We start from the raw sequence: 12,938 nt of genomic DNA on the forward strand, positions 1-12,938 counted from the left end.
ACTTTGCAGAACCCAGTAGAATATGAAAATATAGGGTCTTTTTATAAGTAATATTAAGAAGTTCATGACAACACAACAGCATTAAATCAAGTTCAGGTCCTTCTGAGCTCAAGACTCTATACCCTGCACAGGTCACATGTCTAGTTGGGGACATTCAAAGATTCAGGCTGGGACACTCCAAGTGTCTCTCTACCAGATCTCATCAACACAGTGGCAGAGCTTGTCTGGGGAGAATTAATCTTCAAGGAATGGATTTTTATAAACTCTGACTTCTGCCACCAAAGACAAACTTAGTCTCTCTTTCTGTTCCCTCAGTAGTTTGGTTCCTATTGCTTTTACTGTTTAGTACTCATCATATTGCATTCCTGTTCGCATGTATGCAGATGCATCTTATTCTCTGAGCTCTGAGTTCCTCAGAGGTGCCACCATGTCCTATTCATCCCTGAGTGGCGCTTGTTTAGTCATGTCCCACTCTTTTGCGATCCAGTGGACTGTAGCCCACCAGGCTCCTCTGTCCATGAGATTTCCCAGGCAAGAATACTGGAGTGGATTGCCATTTCTTTCTCCAGGACATCTTCCCAATCCAGGCAGATTCTTTACCACTGAGCCACCTGGGAAGCCCTAGAACTTAATAAATGTTTGTAGATAAGCCCATCCCAACTAAGTCACCAGTCCTTGCCTGGGATATTCCTTCTAAGGGAAAATCTTGGATGTTCTGAAAGGAAAGAGATTTATGTAAGCAGTCCCTGGCTTGTCCAGAAAGTCCTGGGCTAGAGTGCAAGGGTGGTCATAGTGAGACAGCACCATCAGTTTAAGAAATCCCTTTGCTTTTCTGACACATCACAATGACTTATATTCTCAGTGACCTTTATTCTTATCCTCTTTATGCCAAACCCTGAATAAACTTTAGAGTCAGGCTGAACCCATTTACGTGAAAAGTTTTGCTCTGCTCTTTGGGGCTTATATGCAGTCAGTACTCATCAGAATGGCCCTGCTAGTGTTTATGGCTGAAGCTCTTCTTGATTGGTCAGTGCTTGTGCCTATCGGTAATTAAATGTTTTGAATATCATACACGCTGGCTCACAACACCCTCTCACACCATATAGCTCAGTGAGAATAACAGAGTAATGAAAGAACAGAAGAAAAGGGAGAAAATAACACCTGATAATTATATTGCCATTCATTTTACAAACTATGTATTAAATCAGTTTATCTTCATAAGGTAATTGAGGAGAAGAGAACAAAATAAACTTTTCATTTTTTTTTTCTATGTTAGATTTTCATCCTTCAGCTTTATACTGAATACTACAATCCCAAAATTCTTCCTGGATTCCCAGAATGAATAAAGTCCCTTTCCTATTCTTTCTCAAAGTGCCATAACATTTATCCTATTTGTAGTTACCTTATCAAACTTGTTCTCTTCATTTAAGTTCCAGGGAACAGAAACCATGTCTATTTTTACTCACCATTTTACCCCAGTCTCTTTACACCATGCTTTAAAGAGTAGAGGCTCAACAAGCATTTGTATTATAATCAAATTAATAAATACTCACTATAAGATCTAGAACAAAGTTGTCCTTGAATAAATATGTCCATTCATTCATAAAAGTATGAATGAATAAATGAACTTTGCTTACTTCAGAAGTTGCTCCAAAAGAGCCTAGGCAACACATAACTGAATTTAATTTGCTAAATCATCCCACAAATATTTGCTAAGCACCCTCTATGTGTCAGGTGCTCACCTATAGACTGGGGTTATAACAGTGAGCAAAAAGAACCCTCAAAATCACTAACTTGGGGAATATTTACTCCAGGACCTCTAAAGCACTCTATGCCTCTATCTTCTAGGAATAGAGGCATAAATGTAACTTTTTTTTTTTTGCAAAGACCATGGCAGCCATCACAGGCTCTCGTCCTCAGCTCTTCTACCACTTGGCCGTATGACCTTGGGAAAGAAAATATTTACTATCTCAGACCTCAGAGGTTTAAATATGGAGATTTATGGCCTTAATCTCTCAAATTCCATCTAACTCTTGTTAGAGGCTAGGTGTCTAGATAAATATGCTTTAATGAAATGGATTACTTAAAAATTCACTGAGAAACATAATTTTTGAATGAGAATCTTTTAGAAAATTTAGCCCTCATAGCACGTTAAATATGTTTAAAGTAAAATCCAAAAAAAGAGAAAAAAAGATATCATCAAGAACCTCTATCAGCTGCTCCTCAGGGAGATTCAATCCTGGAGAGACAGAGAATTCTAATAGAAGCAACCGTTAAATGGTTATGGTTTTGTCAAATGTTTATGGTTTTCTATTTATGTTCTCAGGTCTGGAAGCAGCTGGAAGCGACACAGACATCTTCATAGTGAATGGGATTCTGGGGGAGTCAGCTACTTTTCCCTTAAATATCCAACCATCACAGAAAGTTACCTTCATTTCTTGGCATTCCAAAACATCTGTTGCTTTTGTAACACCAGGAAACTTCGGAGAAGAACCCAAAGTTACCATAACCCACCAAAATTACCATGAACGAATAAATGTCTCAGGTCAGAACTATAACCTGGAGCTCAGAAATCTGAAGATTGAAGACTCAGGGATCTACAAAGCTGATATAAATGTAGAGACCTCTAAAACGACCACCACCAGGTCCTACAACCTTCAAGTTTATCGTAAGTTGTAGAAAGAGAGAAGGCTTGTTTTTTCACTTTTACTTTGCAATTTGCTATGAAAAAACACCTTTATTTCTGACAGTTGGGTTCCCTAAATCTTTTCATACTTATAAGTACTTACATAAATATATTAATGCTTATGGAGAGGGTATGGCTTTGCTTGCATTTAGCAATGTACTCTTCCTGTGGACCTTGTTTTTCTTTTCTATAAAATGCGAATAATCATACTATTTACTTCCCATAGTTACTGTGAGGATCAAGTAAGATAGAGTATGCAAAGTACTTTTAAAAAACCCTTTTTATTTTGAAATAATTATAGAGGCATAGAAAGGCGTAAAGAAATGTATAGGGAGTGCCTGTGTGCATTTCACCCATCTCTTCCCGATGGTAACAGCTTACATAACTAGAGTACAATATCAAAGCCAGGAAACTGGCATTGGTCCAACCTATAGAGCTTATTTAGATTTTAGCAGTTATATAGGCACTCATTTATGTGTATGTGTGAAGTTCTATACAACTTATTCACATTAATAGCTTCATGTAACCATTACCATAATCAATAAACTAAAGTGGACCAATGTCACAAAATTCCTTCATCCTTTGCAGTCAGTCATTACTACCCTATTTCTCCTCCCAAACTCCTGGAAGACATTAATCCACTCTTCATATCTAGAATTATGCTACTTCACAAATGTTACATGGATAGAATCACGCAGTATGCATGCTTTTGAGACTGGCTTTTTCATTCATGATAATTTCTTTGAGTCATCCTAATTATTGCAACTATCAATAGGTTATATATTTTTATTGCTGGATAGTATTTCATGGTATAGATGTGCTACTTTGTTTAACCATTCACCTACTGAAGGATATTTTAGTTGTTTCTAGTTTGGTGCTAAATCACTTCAGTCATGTGTAACTGTTTGCAACCCCATGGACTGTAGCCCACCAGGCTTCTCTGTCTGTGGGATTTTCCAGGCAAGAATACAGGAGTGGGTTGCTATTTTCTTCTCCAGGAAGCTTCCCAAACCAGGGATCAAATCTGCATCTCTTATGTCTCCTGCATTGGCATCACCTAAGAAGCTATTCTAGTTTGGCGGCTGCTGCTGCTTCTATTAAGTCGCTTCAGTCGTGTCCAACTCTGTGCGACCCCATAGACGGCAGCCCACCAGGCTTCTCTGTCCCTGGGATTCTCCAGGCAAGAACCCCTGGAGTGGGTTGCCATTTCCTTCTCCAATGCATGAAACTGAAAAGTGAAAGTAAAGTCGCTCAGTCATGTCCGACTCTTAGCAACCCCATGGACTGCAGCCCACCAGGCTCCTTGGTCCATGGGATTTTCCAGGCAAGAGTATTGGAGTGGGGTGCCATTGCCTTCTCCATTCTAGTTTGGGGGCAATTACAAATAAGTTGCTATGAATATTTGTGTACAAGTTTCTACATTAAATAACTTTCTGTTTCTTTAAGATAAATGCCCAAGAATGAAATTGTATGGTAAATCCATTTTTCTTTTTTTAATTTTTTTATTGTGATTAAATATATATAACATTTAACATGTTGATCATTTTTAAGTATAACACTCAGTGGCATTAAATACATTCTCATTGTTATGCAATCATCAACATTCTTCAGAACTTTGTTTTCCCCTTTTAAATAGATTCTATTTTTTAGAGCAGTTCAAGGTTCATGAAAAAATTGAGTAAAAGTACAAGAGTTCCCATATGCATCCTGCCACTGACAACATACCTAGACTCCGACATTGTCTATATCTCCCACCAGAGTGACACATTCATTACAATTAATAATGTATATTGATACATCATTATCAAAGTCCATAGTTTACATTAGGGTTTGCTCTTAGTGTTGTACATTCTATGGGTAATGGTAAAATATAATGATATTTATCCACCATCACAGTATCATTCAGAATAGTTTCACTGCCTTGAAAACACTCCGTGTTCTGCTTATTCACTCCTCCACACCACCCCTGGCAACCGCTGATCTTTTTACTGTCTCCATTGTTGTCATTTAGTCCCTAAGTCGTATCTGACTTTTTGCAACCCCCATGGACTGCAGCATGCCAGGCTCCTCTGTACTTCAGTGTCTCCCAGAGTTTGCTTAGATTCATGTCCACTGAGTTGGTGATGCTATCTAACCAGCTCATTCTCTGCCACCCTCTTCCCCTTTTACTTCAATCTTTCCCTGCATCAGAGTTTTTTCAAAAAGGAAATTGTCTCCATGGTTTTGTCTTTTTCAGAATATCTAGCTGGAATCACATAGTATGTAACCATTTCAGGTTGGGTTCTTCCACATAATAAAATACATTTAAGTTCTCTTCATACCTTTTCATGGCTTGATAACTCTCTCCAAAACTTTTGAGTCACTTTTAGTGTTAAAAGTATTGCCAAGTTATTTTGCATTCCTATCAAAAATGTATAAATGATTTGGTGTCTCTAGCATTTAATGTTGTCAGTATGTTTTATTTTGGCCATTCTGATGAGTGTGTAGTAATATTTCATTTTGGTTTTTAATCTTAATTTCACCAGTAGCTAATGCAAAATGCTTTAAGAGGTAAAATATTAGTGTGGTTATTATCACTAAAATTGAATTCACTGGCAGGTGTGTGGTGTGTTATGCAGTGCTATTCAAGATATGGTCTGTATGTGGCAGCATCTTATTGGAAATGCAAATTCTCAGGCCCCAATCCTTACCTTTGGTGGTGAAGCCCAGGAATCTGTATTTTAGCATTCTGTCTGGACTATTCCTATGTGTGCTACAGTTTGAGAAGTGCTCATCTAGAACTGCTGGAGAAGGCAATGGCATCCCACTCCAGTACTCTTGCCTGGAAAATCCCATGGACCAAGGAGCCTGGTGGGCTGCAGTCCACGGGGTCGCTAAGAGTCAGACACTACTGAGCGACTTCACTTTCACTTTTCAGTTTCATGCATTGGAGAAGGAAATGGCAACCCACTCCAGGGTTCTTGCCTGGAGAATCCCAGAGACAGAGGAGCCTGGTGGGCTGCCGTCTATGGGGTCGCACAGAGTCGGACACGACTGAGGCGACTTAGCAGCAGCATCTAGAACTGCCCTGTCCAATATGGTAGTCAGTAGCTACATGTAGCTCTTAAGTGTTTGAAACATGATGAGTACAAATCGAGATGTGCTGTAAATGTAAAATACACACTAGATTTTGAAAGGTTGCTGCTATGAGCCATGAACGACACTGGGATTCCTGGCCTCTGGAGGAGAAAATTTTGATTCAGGGCCAGTGACGAGGTTTGATCGCTCAGAGCTTTTTGTGTAATACAGTTTTATTAAAGTATAAAAGATATAGCAAAAGCTTCTGACATAGATATCAGAAGAAGACAAAAAGAGCGCCCACTTGTTGGTTTTTAGCAAGGAGTTTTATACCTATTAGCAAGCTGCTAATTTGAGAAAGGAAATGCCTCAAAACTGAGAAAGTTGCACCAGGCACTTCACCCACAACATGCATTTTAAGATAACATTGGCACCAGGTGAGTTATCCTGGGTCATAAAACAATTGACATGAATCTTGAGAAAAGGCAGATTTCCAAGCAAATACATAGTTTCATTAACATAGGTTAAGAGATCATCTCCATAAGAAAAACGCATTGACTAGCTCAAGTTTTGAGAAAAGTTCAGGCAACCAGGTGTCCTCATGGCAATGCAAAATTTTTAAAGAAACCTCCTTTTAATTTTGTATAGAGAATGGAAAAAAACATCTGACACTTGTAGTTTGTTTCTTCCTGCCGCTTAAAAGAGTGGAAAAAAAAGCATCTGACACTTGTAAGTCTATTTCCTCTGCTTGGGGACCACTAACCTTCCTGCCTGTTACCCTCTCAATTTCAAAGTCTTATCATCAAAAAAACCCATAAAATATCTCATTAATCATTTTTATACTGGTTCCATGTTGGATATATTGAGTTAAAAAACATATTATTACATCACCTGTTTATTGTCACCATTAGAAAACCTTAAACAACATAAGTGAGTAACATTTTTTCAGCACAAATTTCTAGCATAGAGAATATTTGAACCATGTCTCAAGGATTTTACCATCTCCATCTGCCCCACAGTAGAAAAACACAGAAGTGTGGCTAATACAATTAAGGTATATAGTTAGTCCACTAAAATTCAAGCTGCATAAAGACAGAAACTTGTATATGATGTGTATCACTATATCCCCAGCTCCCACCTTGCCGGGCATACAGTGGGTGCTGCAGAAGTATCTGTTGAATGAAAGAATGAGTTAAGCATAATAGTCCTGGGTCCTAATACAATGTCTGGTGATTGTAAGTGCTCAATTAATATAGCATAATTGAAAGAACCGTACACAAGTTGGACACTTCAGAAAATATCTGACTCATTCAAGACTTTTGCTTGTGAAAATAAAGAGGGCATTCAATTTTTATGATATTTGTTTTCATCCCTTTATGTTTAGTTTTACCCACTCAGTCTTTAGATGTTTTACCATCTGTAGTTAAGGCAGACTGCTGTAAAATCTTAGAAAATTCCCATACAACAAAATCTGCACTTTTGGAATAGTGAGCTGAGAAGACAAAGAGAAAAAAAACTGACATTTACTGGACAGTACTTGACTAACATTCTACTAATTTTTAAAAATACATAAAGATTATACATATTTAGGCAACATATGCACAAAAGATAATACAGTGAAATGCAATTCTCCCTTCTCAGTGGCAGTCACAGTTATCAGTTTATTTTGCCTCTTCAATAGAAAATTAAAGTACATATGAGCATAAACAGAGTGATGATAGACAAATTGATGGACAGTAGAGTGGTCTATCGGAGAAGCTATGGCACCCCACTCCAGTACTCTTGCCTGGAAAATCCCATGGATAGAGAAGCCTGGTAGGATCCCATGCAGTCCATGGGGTTGCTAAAAGTCGGACACAACTGAGCAACTTCACTTTCACTTTTCATTCATGCATTGGAGAAGGAAATGGCAACCCACTCCAGGGTTCTTGCCTGGAGAATCCCAGGGACGGGGGAGGCTGGTGGGCTGCCATCTATGGGGTTGCAGAGTCGGACACGACTGAAGCAACTCAGCAGCAGTAGCAGCAGCAGCAGAGTGGTCTATCTGTGTAATAACTCATTTAATCCTTTCAGTCACCCTAGCTAGAGAAATTTGTTTTCCCCACGTTATAATTGAGGGAGCTGAAGCTCAGTACCACTGGATACCTTCTCCACAATTTCATAGTTAGAGAACAATGGAGCCTGGATTCTGAAGCTGGTCTCCAATGGCCTCCCCATTCTTTGACTTGGAAAGATGAAGGCCTGTCGGCCACAACTCTGATCTTCACTGCTCATCAGATTTGTTTAAGATATGTCAGGGGAGTGTGTCATTTCCTCAGTTCTGTCTCACTGCAGCAAAGATTTGAAATGGTAGACCAATGTTACAGCTCGGTTACAGCTCAGTTTTATTTCAGTCAAAGGATAGTACACCCTCAAGGTATGAAGGTGGGCTGACCCAAAAGGAGAGGGGCTCAATCTTGGCTCCTCTTTTTAAATGTTTTGTCTCCTCCCCCTGAGCCTGCTCTGTGTAAATTGGGCTAGCCAGAAAGGCTGTTTGTTTCACCTGAGGTTTTTACTCCAGTCCTCAGATTTTCTTTTGTTCCATTTCTGTGGGCTTTTCCCTTTCTTTGTCTTTTAGCCACCACCATTTTGGACTCCTTTTTCCTATTCTAACTACCTAACATTCCACCCTCAAGAGGTGGGAGGCCCAATTCTTTGGAAATAGGGCGTCAAGTTCTCTCTGGCTACTTCCTGCTGAGCTGGGACAGCAAGGGGCACAGGGCCTCCCCCTCTTGCTTATCACAATCCTCAGAGTCCTTATAGTGGTGTCCATCTAAGGGTGAGTGATATTTCCCATAGTCAGGTGTAGTTTTATACATCCTTGTTGAACTGGCACTGCATGTTGTAGCTTGTTAACCTGGGCAGAGATAAAATGGGTTAGACAATTGATTATACATGGAGCAACCATGAGCAGCATCAAATGGCGATAACAGGGATCAGTAGGGATATTGGCCAACTCCAAATCCCTCCTGGCCAGGAGAAGGTTCCCCAAGGTGAGATTGTAGCCACCCTGAGAACTCTCCAGCTCGTTCTTTGAAATTCCATAGGATCCGAATGTTTTTCTTGAGGACTGTGAGACTTTCTTTAACTTGGCTGGAGGTATTTACCCAGAAACAACACATTTCATTCAAGATGGCTCAAGTCCCTCCTTGTTCAGAGATCAGGAGAGCTGTCTCCTGTCTATTTTGGAGTATAACCCCTGCCAGGCTGTGTTGGCTCTTAAGAACTGTCCTGAGAAATCTTATCCCCAGAAACTTAATTTTGGGCGTATTCATTAGAATGACACTCATTTGTAGTCCTGATAGGTATCTGAGATCTCCCAGGGGCTTACAGGTGTATTGAGTGTCCTCTTCTGTTTTCTTCCATGGCTTGACTTATGAGAAGTGAATCCAGGAGTTGTGTCCTGGAAACTTGACTGCTGTGGGGGTAGAAAGTATTACAGGGTAGGGGCCCTTCCATGTGGGCTGGAGTTGAGCCTTTGGGGACCCATCTTTCCAGACTTCAATTAGGACCTGAGTTGCTGAAGCATATAGTGGTGGCTCTTTAGAATCTTTTGGGTCCTGTTTGACACCCCACAAGCATATATCCTGTTGGAATTGCCCAATGGCCATGGTGTAACTCTGGAGGGTCTGAGCCTCTGGATCTAGGAAGAGGTCATTGACATAAACAAAAGGTCTCCCATATAGCATCTTAAGGACTAAAACCAACCTGTTCCTTAGGGGCAATAGAGATGTGGAGGAGAGCTATTGGTAAAGCCTCCTTCCATCCCAGGGAGATCTCCTGGGTTATATTTTTTATCGCTGATTTTAAGAATTGGTTGGCTCTTTCTACTTTTCCTGAAGACTGAGGCCTCCAGGCGCAATGGAGATAATAAGTAATGCCCAACACTTTAGAGACCCCTTGGGTGACTTTAGAAGTAAATGATGTCCCATTGTTACTTTGTGATGACCTGGGCAGGCCAAATCTCAGAACGATTTCATGGAGCAGTTTTTTACCATCTCCGTGGCCTTCTCAGTCTGGGTGGGAAAACCTTCAATCCATCCTGTGAATCTATCTATCATGATTAGTAGGATATTTATACCCTTGAGAAACTGGCATCTGGGTGAAGTCCATCTGCTAGTCCTTTCCTGGGTAGGTCCCACACCATTGGACAGGCTGGGCCAGCTGGGGTCTTCGAACTTCTTGGGGATTGTTTAATTGGCAAATGGGACAAGAGGAGGCCACTCACCTTACAGCTGTTGGGAGGCCTGTTCCTCTGAAGGGCCTTTCTAGTAATCTTTGGAGGGCCTTCTCCCCTAAGTAAGTGGTGGTGTGTACGGAGTTAACCAACTTCCATTGGAGGTTCCCAGGCAGAAAAAGGAGTCCCTCCTTTTGGAACTAACCCATATGATCTTCCTGAAAGCTCTCAATCTTAGCCTTAAGAGTCTCACCTTCAGTATCTGAAGGAATTTCTGGCAAATTAGCCTGTGAAACTAAGGTGGCAACCACTATTACGTCACTGTTTTTTAATACTGCTCTCTTAGCTGCCTGATCATCTGCTTGGTTCCCTCATGCCACTTCTGTGCTCCCTTTTTGGTGTCCTTTAAATGGGAGACTGAAACCTCCTCTGGCCGATGGACTGCCTCCAAGAGCCTAAGGATTTGATCACCATATTTGATTGGAAGTCAAATGGCCTCAGGTGGTCAAATGGCCTCTTTGTTTTCAAATAGCAGCATGTGCATATAGCACCAGAAAGGCATACTTGGAGTCAGTGTAAATGGCTACTCTTTTTCCTTTTCCAATCTCTAAAGCTCGAGTCAGGGCTATAGGCTTAGCCAATTGGGCTGAAGTACCTGTTGGAAAAGGTTTAGCCTCTATGGTCTCAAAATTGGAAACTACTGCATATCCAGCTCTTCTTTTTTCATCCAAGACAAAGCTGTTTCCATCAGTGTACCAGATTTCCTCAGAATTGGTTAGAAGATCGTCTGACAAGCCCTCTCAGGGTTTTGTCCAGGAATCCTAAGTTTCTAGGCAAGAGTGAAGGGGGAGAGAGCCCTTGGGGGTAGGCAGGAGGGTAGTTCGATTAAGAACCTCATAAGGGGATATAGTCAGGCCTGGATTTTCCATCAGCACTACTTAATATCTGAGGATCCTTTGATCAGACATCCATAAATGGCCTCTCCCATTCAGGAGTTGTTTCACTAGGTGGCTGGTAAAAGTAGTTTGCCCCCAAAAGAGAGTTTTAAAGAATCTTCTATCAGGACTGCAACAGCAGCAAGATTTTGAATGCAGGGAGGCCAGCCTTGGGAAGTTGCGTTGAGCCTCTTGGATAAGTAAGCTACAGGCTGGAGCTCAGGTCCCAACCTTTGAGTTAACACTCCCAAGGCTATTCCTTCATTTTCATGCACGTATAGGTGGAATGCTTTTTCTGGGTCTGGCAATCTCAAGGCTGTCCTTGAGTTAAGGCTTGTTTTAGTGTATCCTCTGCCTTCTTTTGAGGACTTCCCCACATCAATGGGATTAAATCACCCCCTCCCTTCAAGCTTTCATATAAGGCCTGGGCAATTAGACCATAATTGGGTATCCAGATTCTACAATACCCGGTTAGCCCCAGGAAAGCTCACGGTTGTTTGTGAGTTGTGGGGGAGGGCAACTGGAGGATTCCTTGTACTTGATCAGAGGACAGCCTCCTAGACCCATGTGTATTCTGAACTCGCAGGTAGTGACCTTTCTCTTGACTATCTGTGCCTTAGCACAGGAGACTTTATATCCCCTCTCTACCAAAAGTTAAGAATCTGAATCGTATGTTGTTGGGCATTTTTCTCATCTGGAGAGCAGATAGTAGGCCATCTACATATTGTAATATTTTCCCAAAGGTCCCAGAATCAGATCTAGGAGATCCCGGCTAAGAGCCTACTCAAACAGGTGGGGGCTATCTCTGAATCCCTGAGGTAATACTGTCGAAGTCATCTGTTGGTGTTTTTCTCCTGGAGCCTCCCATTCGAAGGCAAAAGGTATTGGGATTCTTTAGCCAGTAGTATGCAAAAGAATGCATCTTTGAGATCCAGGACTGTAAACACCTGGCACTGGGCGGAATTTCTCCCAAGATTGCATAGGGATTGGGCACTGTGGGATGGAGGGGGACCACAGCTTCATTTATGATCCGGAGATCTTGAACCATTCACCAGGTCCCATCCTTTTTCTTTACACGGAGGATTGGGGTGTTACAAGGTGAATGGGTGAGGACCAATAGCCCACTGGCAAGTAATTTTATTAGAGACTGTAGTCCTTCCCAAGCTTCTCTTCTAAGGGGGTATTGTTTCCAGTTTGGAAGCCAAGTGGGATCTCAGAGGACAATGACAACCAGTTCAACTTGGTGGGCTTGTACAAGAGTCCCCTGGTCCCAAACCTAGGGGTTAATTTTGTCCTCCCATACTTTTTGGTCCCTCCCTATTGGAGAGGGTATACCGGGTTCCTCAGTAGTAACCAGAAGCTGTAGAAAAGCTTCCCATCACAAGGGTGGTCCCCAGTTTAGTGAGTTTAAGTAAAGTAAGTAAAGTCACTTAGTTCAGTTCTTAGTTCAGTTCATTCACTCAGTCGTGTCTGACTCTTTGCGACCCCTTGAAACGCAGCACGCCAGGCCTCCCTGTCCATCACCATCTCCCGGAGTTCACTCAGACTCACGTCCATCAAGTCTGTGATGCCATCCAGCCATCTCATCCTGGGTCGTCCCCTTCTCCTCCTGCCCCCAATCCCTCTCAGCATCACAATCTTTTCCAATGAGTCAACTCTTCGCATAAGGTGGCCAAAGTACTGGAGCTTCCGCATTAGCATCATTCCTTCCAAAGAAATCCCAGGGCTGATCTCCCTCAGAATGGACTTGTTGGATCTCCTTGCAGTCCAAGGGACTCTCAAGAGTCTTCTCCAAAACCACAGTTCAAAAGCATCAATTCTTCGGTGCTCAGCCTTCTTCACAGTCCAACTCACATCCATACATGACCACAGGAAAAACCATAGGTTTGACTAGACAGACCTTAGTCGGCAGAATAATGTCTCTGCTTTTGAATATACTATCTAGGTTGGTCACAACTTTTCTTCCAAGGAGTAACCGTCTTTTAATTTCATGGCTGCAGTCACCATCTGCAGTGATTTTGGAGCCAAAAAAAATTAAGTCTGA

General features: G+C 41.5%; 1 protein-coding gene across 1 annotated transcript in view; it reads left to right on the top strand.

Annotated features, from left to right (window-relative positions):
• Positions 1 to 12,938, top strand: part of CD84 (CD84 molecule) — a 40,260-nt gene that overhangs the window by 14,289 nt on the left and 13,033 nt on the right. Inside the window, exon 2 of the mRNA XM_052637909.1 lies at positions 2,327 to 2,668. Within this exon, the coding sequence (XP_052493869.1) occupies positions 2,327 to 2,668 (342 nt within the window). The remainder of the gene's footprint in view (positions 1 to 2,326; positions 2,669 to 12,938) is intronic.

Source organism: Budorcas taxicolor, chromosome 3, assembly GCF_023091745.1.
Source record: "Budorcas taxicolor isolate Tak-1 chromosome 3, Takin1.1, whole genome shotgun sequence".
NCBI lineage: Eukaryota > Metazoa > Chordata > Mammalia > Artiodactyla > Bovidae > Budorcas > Budorcas taxicolor.